Genomic DNA, 27446 nt, shown 5'->3' on the forward strand with positions numbered 1-27446 from the left:
GGGCTGTGGCTGTCTCCGAGGAGCCCCCGCCCAGCCATGTCCGCAGTGACCTTCAGGCGTCCCTGACTGGCTGGGGTTTCTATCCCACCATAGCCACATTTGGCGGCTCTGCACACGGGAGAAGCTTGAGTGTGTGGGCCTATCTTGCTCGATCGAGGGTCTTGGGCTGCGCTCGCCTCTTCCTGCCCTGCCAGCGAAGAAGCAAAGCAACCCGGTCAGGAGCAAACGTTGTGGGTAGATTAGGGATGGCGACCCCAGCCCTGCGTCCGCCCAGCGTTTCAGGAGGACGCTTCGGGAGGACTTCAGGATTGTCTCTAAGCCGGCGTGGAGAGAGTGGCCCAGGCCAAAGAGGGGACCCTATGCAGCTGTCGCGCAAGCCAGGCCAGAATCTGGGAACCGGGGGCGCGGCTACCCCCCTCCCCCGTCTCCGCCGCGCCCCGCCCTCCTCGTCATGCGGGACGCGGGCGGGGGCGCCTCTGAGTGACGCGCCCTCCTCGCGGTGTCCTTCAGCCGCCGCAGCAGCACAGAGCGCCACATGGACCCCGCCGGCCTGAGAGCGCGCTGCTGTTGATCGTCCACCTTGGAAGGTAACCGGCGCCCGTGCAGCCAGTCCGACCTTAACCGGCTCCCTTCTTTCCCCTTCCCAGCTCAGTCTTCCTCCCGACTCCTGGGCTTCCCTTCCCGGATCCCTGCTTTCTAGCCATGGGTCTCGTACCCATACCCTAGGTTCCCCTACTCTTGGTTCCGAGTCTTTTAGACCCAAGGTTGCTCAGCCTGGAAGGCGCTGTCCATCGCGAGGTGCTGAAGCGGCCCTTGATTCCCTATCCCATTTTTTTTTTCCTTCCTTCCTTTCTTTCTTCTTTCCCCGGCGCGCTCCTGCCTGAGGCCGTGCTCCGGTCGGGCACCTCGCCCAGCAAAGCAAAGGGTGCGGCGGCCAGGAGAGAACGGGATGCCTTGGTCTTTGCGGAATCTCCGCAGCGCCCTAGCCTCTGTAAGGCTGGCCCTGCGGAGCCCCCATCCCCCGATTTCTCGGAGACAGAGAGAAGTTTAGAAGGCAACTGGCTTTGCTGCAAAGGCATCCCTGAACCCCTAGCTTCTGGGACACTCTCCCTGCCTTCAGGTCTCATTCCGCAGAGGGAAACCTGTGAAACACTGGATCCCTGGAGACCAGGTTTCCTGACAGGAAAGACCCTACAAAGAGGGATGTCTTTGCAGCTGTTGGCATTTTCAGAAAGCGCCTTTCTAAACGCTGCTGGCACTTCAGTCTTCACTGGGCAATCTGGCTTGGGTCCCCCTACCCCATGCAGAGGCTAAAGTGGATCATCTGTTTCCCCTCCCACTGGAAGATGGGGACCCTGCTATCTCTCTCCTCCATCCAGGGCCAGTTCTGCTGTGGGCCCTGAGTCTCCCTAGAGACAGATATAGTTGAGACTAGTCAGAAGTCATAAGGACCTTTCCTGAGCGGCAGCATTCATGGTCTTGTCTCTCCGATTCTTCCCCAGAGAGACCCCTGCCCCACAGCTCCAAAACCGCCAAGGAGGCTGAGCAACCAGAACCTGGGTGTTACAGCAGAGCATTGACCTTCAAATGCCCCCTGGGCTCCACCCCCGCTTAAGGAGGCTGGCGCCAGTCTCCAGTAACTGGTGGCCCCAACTTGTGAGCTGCAGTGACAGCTAAAAGCTTCCTTCAGAAACCCCAGAAGCATCAAGATGACTGTTGGTTTGGCTGGGCTCTGAACCCTGCATTCCTGGATTGGGTGTGGGAACAAAGCCTCTCACACTGGACTCTCAGAATAGTGGAGAGGGGAGCAAGGAGTAGATGAGGGTCTCGGGAAAGGTTGATCTGACCACCTACTCTCTCTAGGCAGAGGATCCGGACCACACTTGAATGTGAAATCTGACCCCGGAGTGGCTCCCGAGGAACCAAGCCATCATCATGGAGTTCGTGATGAAACAAGCCCTGGGAGGTAGGAGGTGGGCAGGGAGGGGGGGACAGGGATACACAGACATCTGATGCTCAGAGAGACATGTCTCCACCACTGCAGCGACATGAAAACACATGGCTGCAATGACCGCGTCTGACCTCACGCACAGCCACTGCAGATAGTTGCTTACCCTCCAAACAAGCCTAAGGCAGTCTCCAGCCCAATACTTTTGAATCCCAATGGGACTCAAGCCCTGAAATTTATTATGAGACACAGGGAGGATGTGCTGTGTAAGATGGCCCCCATGCCATGGTACAGTGGAACCCACTAGTCAATCTGACACAAATCAAGAGCCAAGCAGAACTGATCAAAGCAGATATCCCGGCGAGGCTTGTGAGCAACCCTCCTTGTGTCGGTCCTGGGAGCAAACCAGGCACCAGGATTGGGTTAGGAAAAGGATGTGGGTGATCCCAACTGTAGCATTGGGCTCTACGGGTTTTACCCAGGTAAGAGCCAAAACAAGGACAAGAAAGGATAGCTGTGTAACCAAGTCTCCGTCTACAGAGAAAATGTAGCCCCTTTTATGTCGCCGAGTAAGGGCAGCCTGCTCACTGTTCGAAGAGAGAGTCCTGAACCCACTTGGCCCAAAGCCATCTTTGTAGCTAGCAACAGTAGAACTAGAAGCTGGTACAGGACAGCGGACTGAGTTCTTGGCCAGGAGGTGCTGAAACAGTGAGCTGACGGTTTGGTACCCGTTTGGCTGGAATGGGTTTCAACAGGGCAGTTTGGTCAGCTTCAAGCCTGTAGGGTTTGAGATTCCCCTAGGTGGACTCCATGTTTGTTCAGAGATACCTGGGTACCCCAACACCCTCATGTGGCCTCAATGCTGAGAGTTCACATCAATTTTACTATTGAAGAGTCCCTGTGGCCTGCAGGGGAGCCCCTTGACTCGTGTGGGTCTCAGCTGGAATGTGTTAGGCATTCTTTTCTGGTACGGAAAAGGGAAGGGGACCGCTCACAGAGAGAAAGCTGGTTGGGGCCTTTGGGCCCGAAAGAGGAGTCTGCAGAAATAGGCATCTCCCAGAGGGTGTCTGTGACTTCACTCATATGTGATGAAAAGGAGACCCAGTGTGCTTACTGAGAGTTCACGACTGTGGCAGACTTAGGTTGAATCTAATTATAATGATTACATCACCGGGACAGGATTCGGGGACAAGCCAGCATTCTGTACCAGAAGAGACCCATGTTATACCCAGAAAGTCCCAGGCTGCTACAGACAATTAATTTGGTGGCTAATTCAGGCCCTGAGGTGGGCTTTTAAAGAAACTGAAATCTCTGATTTGGCTGTCTACATGGCTGAAATTAGCTGGGTAATTGCCAGGCTGGATTCCCTCATTGTTCCATGTCAGCCCAAAGTTTCTCCTGCACCAGCAATGGGGCGTGCTTCTTGGGGTGTTCTGAAAGCTGCATGGGCGGGGTGGTTAACCAGCAGACAGAAGCTACAGGATAGTAGCCACATACTAGGCTGAGCACCATGTGTGTTCATCTATATTATTCTGTGGCGATCAGAATGTAGCTTCCACAATGCCGAGTAGAACTATGGTGACTTTCCCTCTACCACTTGCAGTCTTGTCATGGACCCCCAAGCTCCTCTCTCTCCAGTGTGTGTCACCTTTGGTGTCTTAGGGTGTGTTCGAGCAAAATGGAGCCAGTCATCGATGGTTGGAAGAGAGGGATAAATTCCAGATAAGGGTCAGAAGGCAACAGAAATGCCAAGACATGGATCAAGCCCAGAGAAAGGTGACAGGAAAGAAAATAATAGACCAGAAGTAGATGTGTGTCTCTTTCATTGGGCCATCCCTACTTATGGTTGCAGGTTCAGGAACCTGTGATCTGTTGCTTCATGAGACCCTAGACCAAAGAGGGGTAGGTCTGGAATCTGGCTAGATGTGGGGGTGGTGCATGCTTTTGTCTTTACCTGGCTTTTCTAGCACCATGTCTGTCAGGAGCAGCAGCTCCCACTTTGAAGCCTTGTGCCAGGCATGCAGCACTTTGCCAGCAACCTCCATGCCCTTTGGCATGTCCCTAATGCCTCCTAAGAGGCAGGCATGGGTCACAGTAGCATCCTAGAGATGAGGCTCAGAGAGACCAGGGCTTGTGTGTGAATGCTATGGCACAGTGAGTCATACCCCCAAATTCACAGGCTTTCAGTTCAGAGATAAATTGACCTTGGATGGTTGCAAAGTTCTAGGTAGGTTCAGGTATTTCCTGTAGATGCCCGGATTCTGTTGTGTAGGCAAGTTCAGTGGACCAGTGTGGGCTCTGCCAGGCCCCATTCTGCTGTTAGTAGTTCTGTGTTGCATTGTCTCTGTGGACCATGAGGTAACTTTGGATTGGGACAGAACACTTTGGAGCCCCCACTGCATGAGAAAAGGTAGATTTCAGATGAAGGTCCGGTTTCTTGGCTTGGGCCAGGTGGACAAGTGCCCAAGATGTGGCTTACACAGGGCTGAGCAAGCCTGGATAGTGTTACTGGGGAGGGGCCTGGCCAATGTGAGGACCCAGGTGTCCTTTCCATCTTCTGGATCAGCATTTTGTCTATTGCAAATGCCCACCACCATGTCTCAGCAGTATAGCTCCTCCCTCCCTCTTTCCTTATGATCTCTGCACCACTGTCCCTGTCCAGGCTGACAGCAGGCATTGGTCTCTGGGATTCTTGCACCTGAAGCTGCTAATTGCAGGGTATGGTTTTCCTTGCCCCAGTGTAACTCTCTAGGAGTCAGAGTCAGGCCTTATTAAGACAGGACCACCACCTGCTAGCACTTCTCTTTGCTCAGTAACCACTGAAGTGCCAGGAAATGCAACACCTGCATCTCAGGCCTGGAGGTCACCACCTCTGCTGTCACCACTGGGTGACAGTTTTCTTGGGAGCTGGAAACTCTTCCAGCAGAGTGCCCTGGAACTGGAGTCAGGGTCTCTAGCCATATCTGTACAAGTCTGTGACTCAAGGTAGCCTAAAATACCTAATGGAGAAAGCAGCAAACAGCCCAGGTGTATAATTATCCTTGGAGAAGATTGGGCAAGGGACGGGGGTGATATGCTAGGTGTGGGCTCTTGTCAGCGGAATTAGGTAGAAGTAGCTATTTTGGCTCAAATAATTCAAATTATTGCTCGTTCTTGCATTATTCTCTGTATGACACCCTACGTGCCAGTAACGTGTACTGTTCTCAGAAAAGGAATATGCAAGTTCATGGATAGTTTCAAGAGACTCTTAGGATATCCTTCTTGTGTATTCCAAGAGCAAAACCAAAACAGCAGGGCCTCTCACACAGCTCTGCTGCTTGGGCTGCTCCAGTGACCTGGGCTGACTTAGTGTGGCTAGTATCCTCCTATGGTGACACACTCTGGGCCTGGTGGGGTTAACTCTGCTCATTCCCACTCTCCCTGCTTTATTGCCAGGGTCTGGCCTCAGCAGCTCTGTGCATCGAGTTCCCCAGACTGTTGCTGGTCTTGGAGATGTGGGGCACAGGTAGACACTCAAGGCTTCCCGTCCTGAGAGGATAACGGGGTGGCCACTGAGCTGGGCTGCAGGTGAAGCTCTGGAAAAGTATCTCTATAAAGTGCCAGAGAGACAGACGGAAAGTGGCTGGAGTTGGGATGGCAAAGAATTATGATTCTACCTTTGTCTTTTCACACACCCATACTCATCCTGCTCTTCAGGTTTGAAGTAGCTTTTGCTATTCTGGTTTTTCTCCTCTTTCCTGGGTAGAAACTCAGCAACAGCCTTTCATCTGATTGGCAGATGTGTCTGTGGGATCCTGTGGAAGCTTTCCACCAGGCACCATGGGCTGAAGCAGCTAAAAAGATAAGGACCAGTGTAGACTCACAGACTCCGTACCGGGGCGGGCATTGGGTGGATAGCTCTCAGTGCTTGGCCGCACAGTTTGGGTGCCACGCCTGCTAACCATGAGGCCTTCACAGATAGGATTCCATCTTGCCTGACTTACCCAGTAGAGCAGGCAGCTAGCAAACACTTCAGGACAAAATACCCACACTCCTGCGTACTCAGAAGATACTAGTGCAATGCATGGAAGCAGAGCCAACGTGTGCCCCATAACTCTCGATGGCTAGAAGGACACTTGAGGGAAACAGCTTCTCTCCCTAAAGCCCGAAAGGCCGCTCTTCCTCGGGAGAGGATACTCCGGGTTGATTAGGCTGCAGATCAACTTCAAATGCCTTAGTCCTGGCTGGAACTGAAGAGCAGGCTGAGCACCTCACTGATAGTCATTCACGTTCTGACCTGTTAGCTGGCAAAAGATCTTGGCTGGGGCTCCGGCACATTTCACAGCCCTAATGGTCACTAGTTCTCGGAAGCCTTTGCTAATGTTGCACACTTCAGAATTAGCTGTGACAGGCCATCTAGTACTGGAGGTTAACGGTAGGAGGAGCAGGAGCTTCAGAGTGAGGGGTAAGTCCGTGCAGCCTGATGCTAACTAGCCTAGCAAAGCCCAACCCAAGCTGGAAACATCAGGAGAGAAGAGACAGCTTTGCAGGCTCTTCCCCAGCATCCATCTCCCACCTCTTCTTTGGTTCCCTTCTGTCTACTTCCACAAGGTGGGTGGAGAGGAGTAAACACCCTGCTCTGCAGAACCCCATTGTCGGAGATTCCCCACTATTAGCCAAGGACTTCTTTGAGACGCCCGTGTGCCTAAAGGCTCCCTTGAGGAAGAAAACTCTGCCTGGGGAACAGTAAAAGTGCCTGTTCGGTCTCACCAGCCATCCATACATGCTTTTGCTCCACATCATTTAGTTTCCCAATGCTATCCTCATTTATCAGCCACTGGTCTTAATCATACCAGTGGCACTGCTTGGCTGATTGTTCTCTGTCTCTAAGATCCTGTGGCCTCATATTTCATTTTGCAGAACCATTAGCTCAGCAGTCCGTGGTTCTATGGGAAGAGAGGTGGACTCTGAGGCCAGAGGCACTCGGCTGGTGCTGGGTGTTGGGTACTCTTGCTGGGTATTGCTACTGGGAGTTGGTGTCTGGTGCTAGACCCAGAGGTGGAACACTAGACAGGCAGGCTCTGAGGAAGGCTGGTGCCCTGCTGTCCGCAGCAGCTGTTCTTGGTCTTTGTCTCAGACGGACATTTCTGAGGTGGCTGTACCTAATGGAAATGCCAGACTCTGGCTGCTAAACTGGATGGCGGCTCTCCCAAGCCCCTTCCTTGGGTCCCACCTCTCTGTTCCTGACCGTTGTCTCCCTCCGTAGAGAACAACAGCACTGTCACTTCCAGTCCTTTGAGGTTGGTTGTTGGGGAGAACACATGGCAGAGGCAAGGGACTGGATAAGTCCTAGTGACTGGCAGAATGACTGAGCAGAGGGCCAGGATTACTATCACATTCACGACTAGCAGCTGGACCATCTGTCACAGAGCCTGACTCTTTGAATTTACTAATTGATGACTTCATCTAATTTCTGCTACCTCTCTTTGTGTCCTTTCCTAAAAGCTGAGATCAGATACGGTTGTCTGCCTGACACTTTGCTCCGTATAGGGAAGGGTGTCAGTACTTATGGAAGGCCTCCCCAGTCTCCCCAAAGGATCCTGACAGTAAGGCAACCATCTGAGCTATAGTCAGCATAGAAAGGCTTGTGGAACCACAAAAGGGTTGAGGCAGAGGAGCAGTCTTTGATATCTCAGGTACAAAATCTGCAGAGACTGAGTTAGTATGTTTATTCTATCTATCCTGGGACATGAGCATAGAGGCTGGCTTCCACAACACAGGCTGGAATGGATCTAGAATTAAATTGGCCCTTGGAGGACTCTGAATCTGCTTCCCAAGGCAGAGCCATATTGTGCACAAGTATGTGGCCAGGTCAAGGCAAAGCCCAGGTCATGGAGAGCTTCCCAGAACCTTTTTGCCTCTCTGAGTTGAAAACATGGCATGGTGGGACTAAGGGCTTCAGTTCTCAAGAGAGAGGTGGGATGGGTCTACAGAAGCAAGAATAAGCAGAAAGCCAACTGTCTGTGACATCAAAACACTACTTACCCCCAGTGGGTTTAGACACAGGTGTTGGAGACATGAGTTCAGCAAACATCTCAGGCCACATACTGTGGATTCCTGTCTCTAGCAAGTTTACTCCTTGACCTGAAAGGATAAAGATAAAGAGTTCTGGCTTCCCAGGTACTAAATGTGCTCCCTCCTCCCTTATACTCCATAGGAGTGAGGACAAGTATGTTTGATGACTGAATATTCCCAGAAAGAAACCAAAAAGGAAAGGGAGCTCCACTGTGGGTTGGGACTCATCAGAAATTGCAGTAGCTACAGGCAGAGGGGCCACCTAGTATAGCATTCCCAGCTCGAGGTAGTTAGAATATGGAGATAATGACTCTCCTGGTTTGGCTTCTGACACTGTGATAAACACCACGACTAAACACATCTTAGAGAGGAAAGGGTTAACTTCGGATTACAGTTTACAGTCTGTCATTAAGGGAAATCAGGACAGGAACTCATGCAGGGATTTGGAGGAAGGATCTGAAGGCGAGACCCTGAGGGCAGCTTGCTTTCCATGGCTTGCTCAGTTTTTCTTATAAAACCCAGTACCATCTGTCTAGCCACAGCACCTTTGGCCCTCCTGTATCAACCATTAATCAAGAAAATGCCTGTATACACTTACTTTAGCAAGCCTGATGAGAGTGGTTCTTACTTACCACGTAACTCATTCATGTCACGTTGACAAAAACTAAAACGAACACAAGGAGAGATGGCTCAGCAGTTAAGAGCACTGACTGCTCTTCCAGGGGTCCTGAGTTCAATTCCCAGCAACCACATGGTGGCTCATAACCATCTGTAATGGGATCCAATGCCCTCTTCTGGTGGGTCTGAAGACAGCAACAGTGTGCTCATATATACACGAAATGAATAAATAAATATTTATTAGAATAAATAAATGAAATCATGCCAGACACTCTCTAGGTTTTGCCTAGAATTCTACTTTGACTTTTTTTTTTTTTTTTTTTTTTTTTTTTATCAGATGCCATTGTGTGGCTGGCCTGTCATTCCTATGGCTTCATTTGACAAAGTCCAGCCTAGGACAACAATAGACATGCCAAATTGAATGGGGTAAAGATCACCAGGCTTCAACCTTTCAGGCAACTAAGAAATGCAGAGAGTGGGGGAAATACTCTTCTCCAGGGAAGAACACACCAACTTGTTATCCAATACCAAATGGTCAGCCCTGAAAACATACAAATAGCATCAGACGAACCAAACAGGTTATATTTAGGAATCCACATGTATGTACACATGCATATATGCAAGTAACAACAATTAATTTTTAAGAAGGGGGCCATGAATTTGAAAAAAAACAGCAAAAGGGGGTTTAATGAAATGGTTTGGAGGGAGGGAAGAGAAAGGAAAACTAATATAATTATAATGTCAAAGATAAAAGAAATAATAAAAAAAACAAAAAGCAATAAACATATGAATTAAAACCCCACTGGAGGCAGCCTGCTGCTGTTCTGTCAGGGCCTGTTCTCTGTGGTGGTACCATCAAACAGTTATCAAGTTAGGGATGTGCCATTGTGGTGGTGTATCAGACCTAACCTTTATCACCTTAGCTTTTAGAGGTACTTCCTGAACTTTCACTGTTTAATTCTAATATGAAAATGACATCTTTTTAAAAATCTGCTGCATACCTGGGAAACAGAGCAGGAAGATGGCCGTGGTGGGTTGCACTCCGTTTAGGGCTACACACACTAAGTAAATAAAAATGTAAAATCAAAGCAAAAAATCTGGGTGTAGCAGCACACCTTTAATCCCAGTACTGAGATACTGTTTAAAAATAAATAAATACCATTATTTCAGCCCCAAATGCTTAAGTCAGAAATGATCAAGACCTTGTCAAGGCAACTCTAGGGATTTTATGTACTTTTAGAAATATTTTTATTTAGCATCGTAATTTTGTTATTTACAGGTGTATTATGTACTGTGTACCACATTTGTACATAGTCCATAATGACTACATCATGTTCAAAGCTTTCACCACGTACTCCCCTAACTCCCCTACCCACAAAAGGCAGGGTGTCACTGTGATGTAGTAGCCCAGCTGGCCTTGCTCAAGGTCCTTCAGCAACTACTTCCCAGATGCTTGACTTTGCTATGTATTTTCATACTTTCTTATCTCCTCCTACTTTGTAGGGTTTTTTTTGTTGTTTTGGTTTTGGTTCTTTTTTTTTTTTTTTTTTTTTTTTTTTTTTTTTGCTAGATGTAGAGGGTTAAGTTAACATTGTGTTTTCTCATACACAAAGTATTTTGATGCTCACATTGAACTTTGTGATGCTTATAAGTTTGTTTCTTTAAATTTGCTTTGTCTTGGTTTGGCTTTGGTTGTTATTGTTCGTTTGTTTTTAAGATAAGGTCTCACTATGTAATCTTGGCTGACTTGAGATTCACTATTTAGATAAATCCAGCCTTAAACTCACCTACCTCTGCCTCCCAAGTACTGGTATCAAAGGCATAAACCACTACACACAGCCAATATGTTTGTCTCGTAAAATGAAAGTATACTTTCGTATTAAAATAGTACAGGGTAACAACAAAACAGTAGAGGCAACTATGAAAATGAAATGGCATTCTTGTAGATTCATTCTGCTGGGAAGAGCCCTCTGAGTTCTCTTACTGCTGATTTATTGGCAACAGTATGTGAGAAACACAGGCCCATACCCAGCCAGAGAGAATGGCTTCCATAGTCATCCCACCGTGAACATGGAAACAAGGTCAAGGAATGTACCTCAACAGATTCCCCCCTTTTCATGTTTTCTGGTTTCTATCATTAAAGATCCTTTATAATACCTTTTAAAATACTTATTGCTTTACCCTCATGTATGTATGTGCACCGCATATGTGCTTGATATCCACAGAGGCCAGAAGAGAGCATCGGACCCTCTGGAATTAAAATTACAGATAGTTACGAGCTACCATGTGGGTGCTAGGGATGGAAACCAGGTCCTGTGCAATAGCAGCCCATGATTCTAACTGCTGAGTCAACGTTAAACACTTGAACAAGTAGGTTCTGAAGTCTGGGAAGGTCAGTGCTAGGACTCTGGACTCATTGGTCACCACTCCCAACACAAGAGTCTGTTCTCATTTCCCTCCTGGAAGCACACATTCAGCTGTGAATGGCAAATATTCAGGAACTCTGCATGTTAGACTGGCTTGGCAAATATTCAACTTGTTGGTGATGAGATATAGAATGAATATAGCCAAAGTTTCCAGCTTCAGAATCATTATATGCACATTTGCCCACCTCCCCTCCACCTTTCCTGACAAAGGCCTCAGGGAGAGGGGTATCACAGGGCAGTGCACTGTGTCAACAGCCTCTCTAGTCCCTTTAAGTTTATGACCTATGAAGTCAGTGACAACTTTAGCTAACCAAAGGAGACAGTGTCACTTTCTATTTCTGCATCTACCTTCTTGAGAGGTGTCTGCAAGCCTCCTCACACGTTCATAAGTAGATGCTTACCTGGTGGATCAGGTGTCACTTCTGGCACCTTGAAACATATGGCACTGTGCTCCTAGGTGTCATCCTTGTAACTGATGCCTGTTTTGGACATTGTAAGCTTTGTTCAGCAAGGAGCTAACTAGAACTGTATTACATTTCTTATAAAGCCTTTTGTTTGTCATGTAGTTAATATGACTCTTATTTTTCACTCGATCCCTTCCTCTCTAGACAGCAGCCCTCAGTACCATGTGTTCATGTGGGTGATCATGCAGACACACTATTAGGCATGTTTCTCTTCCTGGAGACTTCCCTCTGTACTAATAGATTTCTAGACAGCTACCCCATAGGGATCTTTCTGAGAATGCTGTGGGGAGGTGAACAGGTATCTTTGTTCTCCCTCATTAGAGGCAGTTGGGCTGGGTATAAAATTACAGATTGAATGAATTTTCCACATATAGTTGAAGGAAATTTTTTTATTTATTTTTTTGTTGTCATTGTTGTTCTAGCTTCTGAGGTCTCAGGCAAAGCCAGAACCTGTCTGCTTCCAGCCTGCTGCATAGGCTTTTAGGGTTTCAATTCTGATCTCAGTACCAGAAATTTCTCAGAATTAAGAACTTGCTATGGGTCTTGTTTCATTCACCCTACTGGTGTGATGTTCCATTCCTGGAAATGTTTTCCTGCTGTTTCTTTGCTCTCTTCCTTTCCCTTCTCTGTCACTAAAAATCTCAGCCCTGGGATCCACTCTGTTTTCTTCTGTTTTTGTTGTTTGTTACTGTAGCTTTAATTCTTAATTCCAAAACTTATCTTCTAACCCTTCAGCTAAGTTTTTAGCATCTGTACCTGCACCATTAATTTTCAAGAACTTTAGAATGTGAGTCAACTCACATTTGCTTAAGGGTAGAAGAACCTGGTTGGTACAGTTAATGGACACAGCAGGGAGGCCTCGGGTTGCTGCCCACAGGCTTATGCAAGATTGTATTTGTTTTCCCATTCTTGCTGTGTCTCCAATATACATTTAGTACTTTCTGTTCTGATTGGAGGCTTCAAGTTCATGTTCTTCTGACTGGAGTCTGGTTTACATGCTGTGTGGGATTCTGCACTTTCTTTTGGTTATGTGTGGCTGCTATGCTTCTATACCTTTATGGAACCGTGGTTCTGTCGGAGCCTATGTGGCTGAGTGATGGATCTGAAGTAAGTAAGCCCTCTTCTTTCAGGACTATATTAGGTACTTTTCTATTGCTGTAAAAAGACCCCACGATGAAAGTGTTTCGGGGGGCTGACAGTTTCAGAGGGTGAGTCCATGACCATCATGTAGGGAGCAGGAAGACAGACAGGGTGCTGGGACAGTAGCTGTGAGCCTAAATTCTCATCTGCAAGTAGGAGGCAGAAAAAGAAATAACTAGAAATGGCATGAGCTTTTGAAACCTCAAAGCCCCCCACCCCCACCCCAGGCCCTAGTGATACACCTCCAACATAGTGTAACCTTCCAATATTTCCCAAATAGTTCTACTAGCTGAGGGCCAAGTATTCAAATATATAATCTTATGGGGACCATTCATTTAAAATATAAGAACTTAAACATTCCTTCAGCTTCCCACCTCTCCCCAGTGCCTTGGATCTGCTTCCATGTTTGTTTTGTTTTCTCCGTTTATCATTCAAAGTAATGGGTTCCACTGTGGCATTTCGTGCATGTTTTGTTGGTCATCCTTCCTTATTTCTCTCTTTCACCCTCTAGCTCTACCCTACACTGGCTCTTTCTTCTCTGCAGTAGTTTTCACATGACGTACATTTGGTCACTCTTTCCCACCTTCAGGTTTGTTTTTCCCTCTCGTAGTCCACTTTCTAGTTTTATGACCTACACACATGCATGCACACAGACAGACACATATAAAAATTGAAGTATAGGATTAGAACATGAAAGACAACATGCGATGTTTATTTTTCCGAGTCTGAGTTATTTCACTAAGGATCTTTTTCCTTATGACCGAATAGAATTTTTGTTGTTGATGATGTTGTTTACTTATTTATTGAGGAGCGTCACACACAGGCAGAAGCTTTCAGAAAAGGACTCCAATAGCACAAGAAAGCATCCTAAGAATCGGCAGATAGGACAGGCAGCACTTCAGACAACTTTCCAGGAGTGAATTCAATAAAGTCTTCTTAAACAACAACAACAACAAATCATAATTAACAAATGAAGAGGGGCTGGAGAGGTGGCTCAGCAGTTTAGAGCACTGGCTGCTCTTCCAGAGGTCCTGAGTTTAATTCCCAGAAACCACATGGTGGCTCACAGCCATCTGTAACAGGACCTGATGCCCTCTTCTGGTGTGTCTGAAGACATGACAGAGTAGTCATATACATAAAATAAAATCTTTTTTAAAATGAATAAATGGTATTACCATATGAACTAAATGTCTCTGCATATCACAAGAAACTATCAGCAGAGTAAAGATACACCCTACAGAACAGGAGAAAATTCTTGCCCACTATACTTCAGAAGGAAGTTAATACGTAGAGTCTATAAGGAACTGGAAAAATTGAACATCCCCTGGTTTTTTGAGATGGTCTTGTTAATCCTGCAATTTGCTATTTGCCAGAAAAACCAACTTCACGATTTTGGGCCATAATTGAATTGAAGCAAGCTTTAATAAATATTAGTTACTGTCCAAGAGATGGACTTTGAGGACAAACCTATAGGCCACTGTACTCTCTCATAAGTCATTCTTTTCTTTCTTTTTTTTTTTTTTTAAGATTTTTTTATTTATATGAGTACATTGTAGCTGTTTTCAGACACACTAGAAGAGGGCATCAGATCTCACTATAGATGGTTGTGAGCCACCATGTAGTCTCTGGGAATTAAACTCAGGACCTCTGAAAGAGCAGTCAGTGCTCTTAACCACTGAACCATCTCTCCAGCCCAAGTCGTTATTTTCTAAGAACTACAGTTCCCAGCATCCCAGGAAGTTCTGGTTCCTGGGGCAGATGGGACTTACAGTCCCCCTATGTAGCCCAAGCTGACCTAGAATTCACAATTGTCCTGCTTCGTCCTCCTGGGTGTCCCACCATACATGGCTAACGGAGTGTTTAGAAGGAAATTTCTATCATGAAACTCTACTAGAAGATAGCCTACAGTTAACTTTAGCTTTCAGCATAAGAATCTAAAGAGATAGCCCAAAGGGTTAAAACCGGGAGCAATGGATAAAATAGAGAAAAACAAGCCAAAAGATAAAATTGATATGCCTACAGCCAGACTGACCAGAAATGGAGAGAAGAGAGAAATGAGAAATGTGTGCGTCTCTTCGGACATACAGAGAGAATAATACATAGATAATTATTAATATCATGCTAAGGAATCTGCCAACTCAGATGAAAGAGCACACTGCACTCACTGAAAGACCATTAAAGAAATGTAAAAGGCATGCCGTAGAGACGGCGGAATGCTCGTAAGACTCACATCTACTGAGAGCGGTGGCGCATGAAAGAAGCAGGAGGAGGAGGAAGAAAACACCAAACTCAATACTAAAGAACAAAAAGAGAAAGCAAGACTAAAATTCAAAGCCACGTAACCTTCAGATTTGCATTGCACAGTGAGCTCTGGGGACTAGAGCACAGGAGAGTGAAGGGAACTGTGGGAGGCTGAGGTTAGCAGCAGCGTTGCAGAATGTGTCTGCATGCCAATACTCGCCATGGTGCCAAAGTGTCTCCTTTACCTCAGTCCATAGTTCCACCTGAGTAAGAGGACAAAAGTCCAACAGTCCCAACTGAGAGAGTGTGCAAAATTCTCCAAAGGCTCAAATAACGGTTATCACTGTCAACACAAGTCTGAGATGCTGGCTGGCTCAGCAGAGCCGGAAGAGAAGTGAAAACTGCCACGTCAAGTTTTGGCTGGAATCCCTGAACAGAAAAGAGGAAGGAAAAATCCAGGAAACAGTCTGAGCATGGGACAGACGCCTTTAATACCATCCTCAGGAGGCACCGGCAGATGGATCTTTGTGAGTTCAAGGCCTCTCTGCTCTATCCACCACATTCTAGACCAGTCATGACTACATATAGAGACCCCATCTTCAAACAAACAGAAAAAATCAACACAAACTCAGGGAAAGCGAGCAGAAGGCAGGCTTTAGATACAGCATTCCAGTGTTGGTTCACTCTTGGCAGTGTCCCTGAAAGCTGGAAGACACCAGTTGCCCAGGAAGTTGGGTTCAGCTTCCAGGAACTCTGTCCTCTTTTTCTTTGTGATTCTTCTGTAACTCTAAATTTTTCTCAAAACATTTGTTTTAGTTGTTGGAATATAGCTCAGTGACCAAGAGTCTGCTGGGTATTGTGTGAGGCCCTAGGTACTGCTGAAGTCCCTAGTACTGCTAAAAAGTTTGTTTGTTTGTTTGTTTGTTTGTTTGATGGCAATGGTGGTGGTTTTTTGAGGCAGGGTTTCTCTGTTTATCTAGTTGTCCTAGAACTTACTCTTGAGGCACACCCGGCTCCTCACAGTGTGCTTGCACCATTGTCTTCCAGTGCAGGCCTCTGGGCTCCGGTTCCGGTGTTGAGTGAAGGCCTGGTGTGGTCTCCAAAGTGACTGAAGAATGCAGAAGGACAGTAACACACTGGCACCTCTGCATTATTTTGGTTTCTGTTATGCAGCCCTGGTTGCTACTGGTGGGATTATTGGCTATGCAAAAGCAGTTAGTGTGCTGTCCCTGGCTGCTGGACTCTCCTTCGGGGGCCTAGCAGGCCTGGGTGCCTAGCAGCTGTCTCAGGATCCCAGGAATGTGTGGGTTTTCCTAGCTACATCTGGGACCTGGGCTGGTATTATGGGGATGAGATTCTACAACTCTGGGAAATTTATGCCTGCGGGTTTAATCACAGGAGCCTGTTTGCTGATGGTTGCCAAACTTGGACTTAGTATGTTGAGTTCACCCCATCCCTAGTAGCCATCCTCCTGCGTGGGCTCATGAAGAGTTGACACTCTCCAGACCTCCACTTTACAGTGTTGAAGAGAGAAGTGCAGCCAAGACCTACTCGGAGCGCACTGAGGTGAAGATGTGCCGTTACTGTGGTGACCATTCAGAGGTGGCGAGTGTCTAACCTCAGAGTTCACGCTGCCTTTATTCAGCTTCGTTCTTTTGTTATGATGTCTTGATTTTCTGTACTAGTAGATAAAAGGATAAAATGTTGGGTGTCAACACTGGGGGCCCAGAGTTATACGTCCTGCCCAGAAGTGTGTAAAATCTCTTGGTGACATTTGTGATGTGGGACCTTTTGCACAGGTCTGCTACGAAATTATGTTACAGTGACATTATTAGTGAAAATAAAGTTTTCTATTAGCAATAATAACAAAGAAAAAAAGAACTCACTCTTTGGACCAGGCTGGTCTTGAACTCAAACCTTGAACCTGCCTCTGCCTCCCAAGTGCTAAGATTAAAGGTGTGTACCACTACTGCCTAGCTTTTAAGTTTCTTTTTAAAACACCCAATTTTTATTACATTTATTTATTGTGTGTGTGCATGAACATGTGTATGGTGTGTTTGTAGAAGTCAGAGGACACCTTGCAGGAATCGATTCTCTCCTACCATCGGGCCTGGCAGCAAATGCCGTAACCACCTGAGCTACCTCACTGACCTGGAAAATGTACCGAGATAACAGTTCTGCCCTAGGATTCTTGGCCAACTTTGTCTACAGAAGGAATTCCAGGTTAGTCATAGGTACAAAGCAAGACCCATCTCAAAAAAAGGAGAAAAAGGGAAGATGAGGAAGGAAGGAAGGAAGGAAGGAAGGAAGGAAGGAAGGAAGGAAGGAGAGAGAGAAGAGTTGCTATTCACCCAAAGCAAATACAGGAATGACCAACAGCCACATGAATGATGCTTGAGATCATTAGTCACCAGTGAAATACAAATACGGCACCACCTGCCACCTACATGGTTGGCTGCAGTCGAAAGGCCACCAAGACAGTACTGAAGTATCTTTCAGTGTGTATCTGTAGGCCATGCATGGACAAGCCACCGTAACTGTGGGATTTTCCACTCACCCTCCCGTCCTCGAAATAATGATTCTAAAACTTATTATTTATGAATAAATACCTAGGCCGTAAGCTCTGGCTCGTTTCCTGACTAGCTCGTAAGTTGATTAACCTTTTCATTCTATTCCATGAGTGCCACATGATTGGTTTCCTCTCCTCATTTTCACGGGGCTGTGTTCCTTAGAGTTTGGAACAATCCTTCCCATGCCTGACTCTATCCCAGAGTTCCTTTCTCCCTACCAGAACTCCCACTTCCTCTTTCCTGTCTCAGCTAATACACCATCTGCCTTTTATTGACAGGTGATCTCCACATGGTGCACAACAGATTCTCTCTACAGGCTACTGCACAGTGAGACCCCACACGGACAGAAGAGCTGCTGTCCACATAGAAGCATGACACTTAGTAGGCAGGACAGTCCCCCATTAAATATTGTGGGCTCCACTGATCTGAGTTTCCGTAGAACACAAGACCGTTTCTGTAGGGAAAATGAGGCCATCTGGGTGCTGGGAGGGGCTCTGTGGGTACCAGAAGCCTGTCTTTGGCTTCACAGATGTATGTATGTCTGGGAACCCCATGTGCTTTGGCTGTGTGTGTAGACTCCACCTCCCAGGCACATGTATACAAAACAAGATGAAGGAGGCAGGCCTGTAGTCAGGCAAGGTGCAAGTTCTAAAGGGGATGGAAGCTGTAGCCACCCCAGGGACACAAGAACCCACTGGCTTGTTAGTTTAGGGAGAAGGAATCAGGATGGTTCTGGGAGCACACAAGTGCTTGAACGGCATCTTATGACACAGTGGCACGATGGCCACTGTGCCTCTGGGAAGCATCTGTGTCATGACTGACACTTTAATGCTGCCACATCTCTACCTTCTGCAAATGATCTCCACTGAACTCAGGCTGTGCTTGTCTGTAGCATTTCCCTAGATAGTGACAGATGTCAGTCTCCCTTTGGCTGAATATTACTCTGGCCCATGTGCTGGTTCCTAGTCTGTTGGGAGCTCTAGTTTTCCCTCCCCTCCCCCTCCCCCTCCTCCCTACTTCTTTCTCCCTCTCTTCCTCTTTCTTCTTTCCTCCCTATTTCCATTCCTCCTTTTTCTTCCACTTGACTTCTGGCATTGCTTTTGTGCTAATTTTGTTTAAAAAAAAAAAAAAAAAAAAAAAAAAAAACCAACTCAGAGAACCCACTTCTTCCAAGAACATTCTAAATATCATGGGAATTATCTGTTTCTTGAGTGTTTGAAGGATCCCATCTGTGAATTCCTAGACATCATTCCCAGCTTTTTATAATAACCATATTTTGAGGTATGGATTTCATTCAAGATTTCCCATGAGGACAGAAAATGTAACGCATTATTTGGTTATTATCTGCTTGTTTGTGTGCGTGAGGGTGTTAGTGTATGTGTGAGTATGTGTGAGTGGGGAGTGTGTGTGTACAGAGGCCAAAAGAGGATGCTGACTGTTCAGTTGTATCATTACCACAGCAACTCTCACCGTGCCTGGAGATGGGCTGGCTTCCTCTCTCTCCACCGCTTAGTTTTCAAACCACATGATAGGTGTATTTAACATAAGGAACCGACAGTTTCGTGACAGAAGGGTTTGTCTAGCATGTGTGGGGCCCAGTCACCAAAAGAACAAGTGATATTGATCCGCTGTCCTCAATTCCTGTGTCTTCTGCATTTTCGTATAGCTGTTTGTCCATATCCAGCACTTGGGTAGCCAATCTCTACTTGCAAATAACTTAAGCTGAGATCCCTGTGACTAAGCATTATTTCTAACAGCCAAGTGTGCCTTTCTCCATACTTAATTGATAGATACATACACATATACATACATATTCATTCCTTGGCAAAAGATGTTAAACCCCTTTTCATCTGTGTGTGCACGCACATATCCATATTTAACTATCAATATAGGTGTGTGAATGCCACTGTACACGCACCATGGCCTGGGGTCACCCAGCCTCCAAGAGTTGCCTCTGTAGTCCGAAGGCTCAGACGTCCCGTATCTAAAGTAGATTTTCTTTCAGAGCCTAGAGGTCAAGCAGGAACCCCTGGCACGTAGGAGAGTCCAGGGAAGGCCCAACAGGCACCCAGCTCCAGAGTGGTACATAGTTACCACTCAGTAAATAGTTCCCACTCCATCCTATGTGATGGGGTTGGGGACAGGCCTAAACAGGCAGACACAAGCCACAAAGCCCCCACTGTCACACCCCAGCCACTGCTCACCTTCCTCTAGGTCAGTGGTTCTCCATCTTCCTACTGTTGTGGCCCTTTAACACAGTTCCTCATGTCGTGGTAACCCCCCTCCCCAGCCACAAAAATATTTTATTGCTACTTCCTAACTGTAGTTTTGCTACTGTTATAATCGTAATGTAAATATTTGTGTTTTTGGATGTTTTTAGGTAATTCTATGAAAAGACCATTTGGTCCCCAAAGGGTCTCGACCCCACAGGTTAAGAACCACTGTTCTAGGCAGGTACAGACACCAGATTAGGGTCTTTCTGTTTTAGAACGCCAGTACCTTCCCAGAGGGAGAAATAATTATGGGTCCCTCACTTAAGTGTGAATTCATTTGTTCCAGTAAGAATAAAATGGGGCTTGAGAGATGGCTCAATGGTTAGAGCACTGACTGCTCTTCCAGAGGTCCTGAGTTCAATTCCCAGCAACCACATGGTGGCTCACAACCATCTGTAATGAGATCTGATGCCCTCTTCTGCTGTGTCTGAAGACAGCTGTGGTGTACTCATATAAATAAAATAAATAAATCTCTTTTTTTAAAAAAAAGAATAAAATGTACATGAAAGCAGCCAGGATTGCACGGTATGTCCTTGCATGCCTCAGCAGCTGCCAGAGACAGTTGTGTTAGGGGCAGAGAGACTGTAGTGAGTCACCTGGAAAACTGTTGGAAGATTACATCACGACCCAGGATCTCCTTTGCAAGCTTCTAGTCGTAACTGAAAACCGACCACGAAGCTCATCATTTTAGTTGGATTCATTGATCTGTTCTGTTAGCAAAAGCTTCTTTTGAAATTGCTCTCTGTCCCACCCATCCTGATAATAGCAAAAAGATGTCTTTGGTCTCTTCATACCCTGTCATCGGTGGTAGAGTTTCGGGCAGCCAAAATGTCCCTGGCCTTTCGGGAGGACACAGCTCTACAGGGACCTGAAGGGCAGGGTCCCCTTATGCCACGGTCCCACATTACCGAAGAGACTCTGCCTTCTTACCCTGGGTCCACCAGCCTCCCAATACACACAGAAAAGAGGACAGCCGGCTCTGCTCTTGCTTGTCATGGTGCCTAGTGTTGGCAGGTACTCCAGAGACACAAAGCCCCACAATCCAGCACCCCACTCTGACATCTTGTGAGGCTTGCCAGGTCCCCATCCTGAGTGTCACTGATGTCTGGGTTCAATGGGCTAAGGATCACCCATTGATATGTAATTATAGCCTCTGTCCTATGGGCTAAGCTGCAAGGGCGTTTGGGGTGGTTTCTGTAGGGCCTGTGACTCAGGAACTCATGAGAAAAGTGGTACCTAGCATAGGGACAATTAGGGCTCGGTGCTGAAGATAAGCAGTGCCTTCGTCCTGGGTCACTGGGGACATGCCTGTCACCTACTTTAGCAGCCACTATTGCCCACCTTACATCTGTTTGCTGCCTATTTATCATCTGTGTATCTGCACATCTGGATTTTTCTTCCATCACCTTCTGCTCAATCCTCTGCAGGACACAGTTCTCGGGGAGGACATATATCTGCCCATCAGGAGCACATAGATGAGCAGACACATCCGAGCATCCACTCACCACTCACTACGTGTGTGTGTGTGTGTGTGTGTGTGTGTGTGTGTGTGCGTGTGTGTATGTAAGCACACAGACAGAAACCAACACATTCACCGCTTCTCTCGAGAAATGGGCGCTACTGGACCCATGGCCAGCAGAAAGGACTAGGAACTCTGAATGATACTGCCTGACCTCTGCTGTTACTCCCAGGGGCCACCAAGGACATGGGGAAGATGCTCGGAGGTGATGAGGAGAAGGACCCCGATGCCGCCAAGAAGGAGGAGGAGCGGCAGGAGGCATTGCGGCAGGCAGAGGAGGAGCGCAAAGCCAAATATGCCAAGATGGAGGCAGAACGTGAGGTCATGCGACAGGGCATACGGGACAAGGTGAGCCAGAGGCAGCAGCCTCCTTCCCTTTACTCCTAATTCAGGGATCAACACCTCGGGAACCGGACTGTTGTGGGACTATAGTTGTCTGGATGGGGGTCATTCTGGAAAAGACAGGTTGTTCTTCTGGAGCTTTGGCCCCTGCCCAGAAAGAAGGCTCTAAGAGAGGAAAGGGGATTGATTGAGTTGAAATCAGGGCCAGAGTTTCCCCTTTACCTTTGCTTCCTGGAATTACACGGGGTGGGTGTGTAGCAGCCTTCCTGCTTTCAGTCACCTTTGTGACTGTCTCTGGGGGTCATAGAGCAGTCAGAGAGCATTGTGCCTATTCATGGTGGAAAACACTGAGGACCCGTGTGGAATCCTGAATTGAGGACCATATACAGCCACATCTTTCAGGAGGACGGTCCCCGCCCACTCCAGAAGGGGAGCTCCACGCTGTAGGAAGAAACAAGTCATCTAGATCCTTCCAGGCCTTGTGGGGGTGGGTTCAGCAGGCTTGGGTGAGCAGGTGGGAAGCAGGGAGTAGGTCACGTGCTCCTCCAATACTGGACTTGAGATGCTAAGCTGGGGAGTAGACATCCCAGGTTCTAGGTCCTCTCCCTGCCGGTACATCCACACCAGGTTCTCTGTTGATGTGTCAGTGATTGGGGCAGATCTTTGGAAAGGAAGCTGTATTTCCTAAAGTGGTTCACAGGAGATGGCCAGTAGGTGTCTGGACACATTGGATCCCTGATTTCACAAAGGGCCAAGTGTGTACCCGGCCTCCCTCTCCACCTATGTTTGGCCTCTGAGGTAAGCCCTGACATACCCTCCCTTCACACCCGGTTGTAGAGTTGTTTATGGAGTCTGGGCTGTGCACTTGGCATTTACCTTGGAGCACCATCACTGGGCACTTTTCTGGGTCTCGAAGAAGGTGCTTGCTCACTTTGCTTTGCCCCGACCTTTCACAGCCAGTGAGTGGTTACCGGGAAGTGCTATTGACCATGTGAGTGACGTGGTAGCAGACCCCAAAACTAAATAATGTATAAGGAGGAGTAAGGATGGACATGAGAAATAGAGAGATGGAGAGTTTGAGACAGACAGACAGCAGTGCTGGGGGGGGGGAGGGAAGGAGGGAGGGAGGGAGGGGAGGGGGAGAGGGAGGGGAAGAGGGAGAAGGAGGGGGAGAGGGAGAGGGAGAGATAGAAAAGCAAGAGAGAGCTGAGAGCCACAGAGGTCCCTCCCTAGGTAGACAGAATGGTATAGAAGCTGTCACATTCCTGACTCCTGGGCCTTTGCTGCTGATGTCCCATCTCCCCAGCTTCCCCATAGGTATAAACATCATAGGACCTGCTGAGACTTTTAGCCCTCACTGGGCACTCCCTGTCACTCACTAGAACTGGGTCCCCTATGTATACCATGTGTACCCCTAGTATCTTGAGCTCTGGACAGTGAGAGAGAGGCTGAGCAGTGTTCCAAGACTTCTCAGAGTCCACGGGAGGGGAAGAGACTAAGAATGGGGCCAGTTTTCATATCCACATGATGTGAGGCTCCAGATAACCTACCTAATGACATGGCCATTAAGAATAGTCTCAGGGTGGGGCGGTTCCTGGAGAAGTATCTATATCCATTAGGAAGCCATCTGAGCAGGAGATTGATTCGCATACCCACCATCTGATGTATATTTCTACCACCTGTTCGTGCACACAGCCAGATTTCCACACACACCTCCAGGTTTGCACATTGTACTACCCGATTTGTGCATGCTTCCAGCCGCCCACAGTGAACTGTTGGTTGGGCCAGAACCTTCCTTCTGGTAAGGAGACGAGGCCCTGGCGTAGAGCTGGCATGTTTAAGCGCCCACAGTTCTGTACTCACCTGGGTTCTCTCAGCCATGCAGGTGGATACCAGCCAGAGCTGGCTCTTAACACCCACAGCCTTTGCTTCACAGTGTTCTTAAGTCTCCTGTTGTCTCCTATACATGAGACAGCCCCCCCTTAACCCAGCCCTCCCCCATCTTTACCTGGCTTTGGAAGGTGTGCTTTCTAGTACACCTGACTGACACCTCCCATGGTCCTGTCCTTGGGTTGATGCCTCTGGACACCTGATAGAATGAATACCTGGCCTGGGCTAGTCTAGCACTTATTCCTGGAGTCCAGAAGATTGGCACAGGCCGCAGCACCCAAGTCTGGCTTTGGGATATAGTCTAGGTGGCATCCTCTGTCAGAATAACTGTGACTTTCCCTAAGAGAGCTCAGTGTGAGTGACCTTGATCCTCAGTGGCAGACTAGCCTCCAGGAAAGTATCCGAGGCAGTGGTCACACAGGTAGCTCAGCCTCTCGAATTTCCCAGACCTCACCTGGCTTACTCCTGCTGCTCTTCCCCTGGCTGGAAGGAAACTTGCTGTGGCCTGACCTAGTTTCTGGAGACATCTCTTCTGGCCCACGCACTACCCCAAAGGACACTGAACCACATGTTCTCCCTCTGTAGCACAGGGGCTCTGCCTGTGTGGGTGAGGCTTTCCTGGTAGCTGACCTGCAGCGAGAGCAATGCCAGGCTGCAGCTGTGGGGACGGCCTATGCTGGACACCTCTCATGCCAGCTGACCCAGCAGTTCTCTGTCTGGTACTAGCAGGTCCTGGGGAAATGGCTGTCCCCCTGCCATGCTTCACCCCCTGGTCATCAAGACCTAGATGCTGTGAAGGGTGTGAAGAGATGGCTGAGGAAGCAGAGATGAGCCCCTTATTTATTAGGGATGTTGCGTTTTGGGAAAAGATAAGAAGAAGGAATATGTTTGATGGAAGTATGGTATGTTGTGGGAGAAGGGGTGCCTCTGCAGGCCCAAGCTGAGGCATCCCTTCCCCCGAGGGACCAGCCACATGGTATAGAATAGAATAGAGTTTATTCAGGGCATGGGGAAGGGAGTTGAGAGAAAGGCAGAGAGAGAGAGAGAGAGAGAGAGAGAGAGAGAGAGAGAGAGAGAGAGAGAGAGAGAGAGAGAGAGGGAGGGAGGGAGGGAGGGAGAGAAGAAGGGAGGGAGGCAAGCAGCCCCTTTTATAGTGAGTCAGGTACACCTGGCTGTTGCCAGGTAACTGTGGGGCGGAGCCAGACTAAATGCCAACAGGGGATACTTGGTGTCCTCTGGTCTTGATTGAATTTGGCTGCTGTGTCCTCTACACTGGAATCCACCAGGAGAAAGGAAAGGTGCCTTTGGTAGAGAACAAGAATCCAGGCAGACCCCAATCTGGAGATGGAGCACGCCATTTCTTTTTGGGGGTGGGAACAGGCTGATATTAGGAGTCTGTTTTCCCTCATAATCGTGGGGGGGGAACGGTGCGTTTGGGGGGTTTACATACCCTTGGGCTTCCAGGAGGGGTGGTCTGCAGTAAAAGGGGCTGGAAAAAGAGACGGATTAGTGAACGATGTGTGTGTCGGGGTGGTGTGGGGTGGCCCAGGACAGTCTCCACCTAGAAGCCCTAGGGAGCAGCCTCTTCTTACCTCTATGGTCTCATGCACCTCCTCCTTTTTACATTTTTGTTTCTGAAATCATCATGTGTGTTAGATGCCATGATAAAGTGTGATTTGTGTTTTTCTCCAACCTCCTTCTGCTCCTGTTCCTCCCCTGTAGCATCCCCCAAATTTATTTTTTAATATTTATTTTGTATTATTTTAGTTATGTGTAGGGCGCGTGTCTACAGTGTAGGTGTGTGCACATCAGTACAGGTGCCTGAGGAGGTCAGAGGCTTTGAATTCCTTAGAACAAGTCTAAACCACCTGTTAGACCAAACTATACCAAATTCCCTGGTACTGGGAACCAAACTTGGGTTACAGCAGGAGCAAGTGCTTGTAACTGCTGAGCCTTCTCTCCACATACCTCCAGATTTTTTTTTCCTCTTTCACATCCCATGTGTCCTTCAGGCAGCTCTTCATTGTTTCATTTTCTGTGTGTTCTAAAACCTGGTGGGCTCCCTGCTGGAGCCCTGGTGAGCAGGATGGGCTTAGGATCTAGCTGGATAACTACCACCTTTCAGGGTCGCTGGTTGATTTCTTCAGTGCAGAAAGCACCTGGCCTGTCTGGGTTTTGTATCAGTGCCACCCAGGCTGGGGACTGGGGAGGAGGGGGGGGCAAGCCAGGCCTTGACTACCCTTTCCTTCACAGTATGGCATCAAGAAGAAGGAGGAGCGAGAGGCTGAGGCTCAGGCAGCCATGGAGGCCAACTCAGAAGGCAGCCTGACTCGACCCAAGAAGGCTATCCCACCGGGCTGTGGGGATGAACCAGAGGAGGAAGATGAGAGTATCCTGGACACTGTCATCAAGTACCTGCCTGGGCCACTGCAGGACATGTTCAAGAAGTAATAATACTGGGTCAGCACCAGGAGCCCACTGTACAGATCCCCACGGAGTCTCCCCCCAACAAGGGATGCTGGGAGCAGATGCAGTCCCCCCACCCCCGCAAAGATAAGCCATAGTCCTAGATCTATCCTGCCCATGTCCCCTTCGCGCCTCGGGAGCCTCTGGCCACCCCTCCCCTTACTGCCATCACTGACCCCACCAGGCAAGGGTGTGACCCTCAGGCCCCTGTGCTGTGCATCCTTGCTTTGGGTGGTTGGACCCCTCCTTACTAATCTTAAGTTCACCATTCCCACAGAGCCTGCCCAAGGTCAGGCCCCGAGGGCCAGCCCTGACCACCCCTGGATGGGTGGCCACCAGTCAGGGCCTAAACTCAGGAGCACAGCCATAGTGGGGTGGGACTTGGGAATGAGCAGTGGGTGCTTGGGGGCCCCAGCCCTTCCCTGAGTCCATTGCCCCAGTTTCTGGACTTGTTGGACCTGCTGGACCATTCGCTCTGTCTTCCTGTCTGTGAGCTGCCACCCTAGTCTTCCCCAGCAGCCCTTGCACATTTTGTCCAGCTGTCTCTTTCTCTGTTGCCCTGCACGGTTTGGCTTAAGAATTCTACAGCCAGAGGAAACACAGCAATAGAACTGGAGTGGGTGGTCTCAGACACACGTGGAGTCCCTTGACATCATCTGTAATGCACTTTCCAGAGTCCCATCTTTCCCTGATGCCCACCTCTCCCTGGTGGCCTCCTGTCCTCTTCATGGGGGCAGGCAGTCTCCCAGGGCACTCCAGGCTTTACCTCTGAACACCTACCTTCAAAATGCCCAACTTCCTAAAAATCCCAGGGTTCTGGTGTCCCATGTGCAGAGCAGACAGAGGGCCACATAATCAAGTGTCCCACCCTCTCCACTATTCCTCCTCTGAAGGGCTGACAGTGGCCAGTAAAAGCAAGCTCCTGGGCTTGGGCTGTGGTGTTCTGTTCTGTGTGTGGCCCAGGGGAAGTATGACCCAGCTACTCCCCTTTGCCCAGCCAGCAGCCATTGTTCTTCTTTGTTTAATTTACACCATAATATGTTGAATCTCAGGTAAATGAGGTCTGTATTTGGTAAGTTTTATCTTGACAGAAAGGCCAGCCTGGTCTTCCCGACCCTTCCTGTCCACATTAAAACTGAATTAAGTGTCCACGAGTTTTTGGGCCAGGTGTGTGGCTTAGCATTGACCTTCATGACCTTACATAGCTCTTTAGAGAAGCCATAACAGTTAGACTGCAATACTAATCAGAATGCCCTCTGCCCAAAGAGACGAAGCATGCTCAGCCCACAGTACCCTGCTCACCAGGGCCGCTCTCTGCGCCTCTGGCTGGTTTTCATGAATTGAGAAGCCAGCTCCGAGCAGATGGCCCTCTCTTGAGACAACCCCGCATCCTGTTCCTAGCGCATGGGGCACCGGGCGCTGAGCTTCGAACAGCCCATGTGTCACCTGTCTGTCTGTCCTTGTGCTTGCACCTCCTGCATGTCAGAGGCCTCAC

At 48.2% G+C, this 27446-nt stretch overlaps 1 protein-coding gene and 1 pseudogene across 2 annotated transcripts; both read left to right on the plus strand.

The window, feature by feature from the left end:
* Positions 1–515: 515 nt before the first annotated feature.
* CPLX1 (complexin 1) lies at positions 516–27446 on the plus strand. Its single transcript, XM_080924812.1, has 4 exons — positions 516–587; positions 1864–1966; positions 21426–21601; positions 25739–27446. The coding sequence occupies exons 2-4, from the start codon at positions 1936–1938 to the stop codon at positions 25934–25936; spliced, it is 405 nt and encodes a 134-aa protein (XP_080780938.1). The 5' UTR covers positions 516–587; positions 1864–1935; the 3' UTR covers positions 25937–27446.
* On the plus strand, positions 16007–16351 carry LOC308426859 (transmembrane protein 14C-like; annotated as a pseudogene). The gene has a single exon. The product of its transcript is annotated as a transmembrane protein 14C-like (transcript).

Source organism: Micromys minutus, assembly GCF_963924665.1.
Source record: "Micromys minutus genome assembly, chromosome: 11".
Lineage (NCBI taxonomy): Eukaryota > Metazoa > Chordata > Mammalia > Rodentia > Muridae > Micromys > Micromys minutus.

What these genes read in the sequence shown, in the direction of transcription:
- CPLX1 (XM_080924812.1), top strand. Translation starts at nt 1,936, where the DNA reads ATGGAGTTCGTGATGAAACAAGCCCTGGGAG. An exon ending in GATGAAACAAGCCCTGGGAG is followed by an intron (nt 1,967 to 21,425) that starts GTAGGAGGTGGG and finishes TGTTACTCCCAG; the next exon opens with GGGCCACCAAGGACATGGGG. An exon ending in GACAGGGCATACGGGACAAG is followed by an intron (nt 21,602 to 25,738) that starts GTGAGCCAGAGG and finishes TTTCCTTCACAG; the next exon opens with TATGGCATCAAGAAGAAGGA.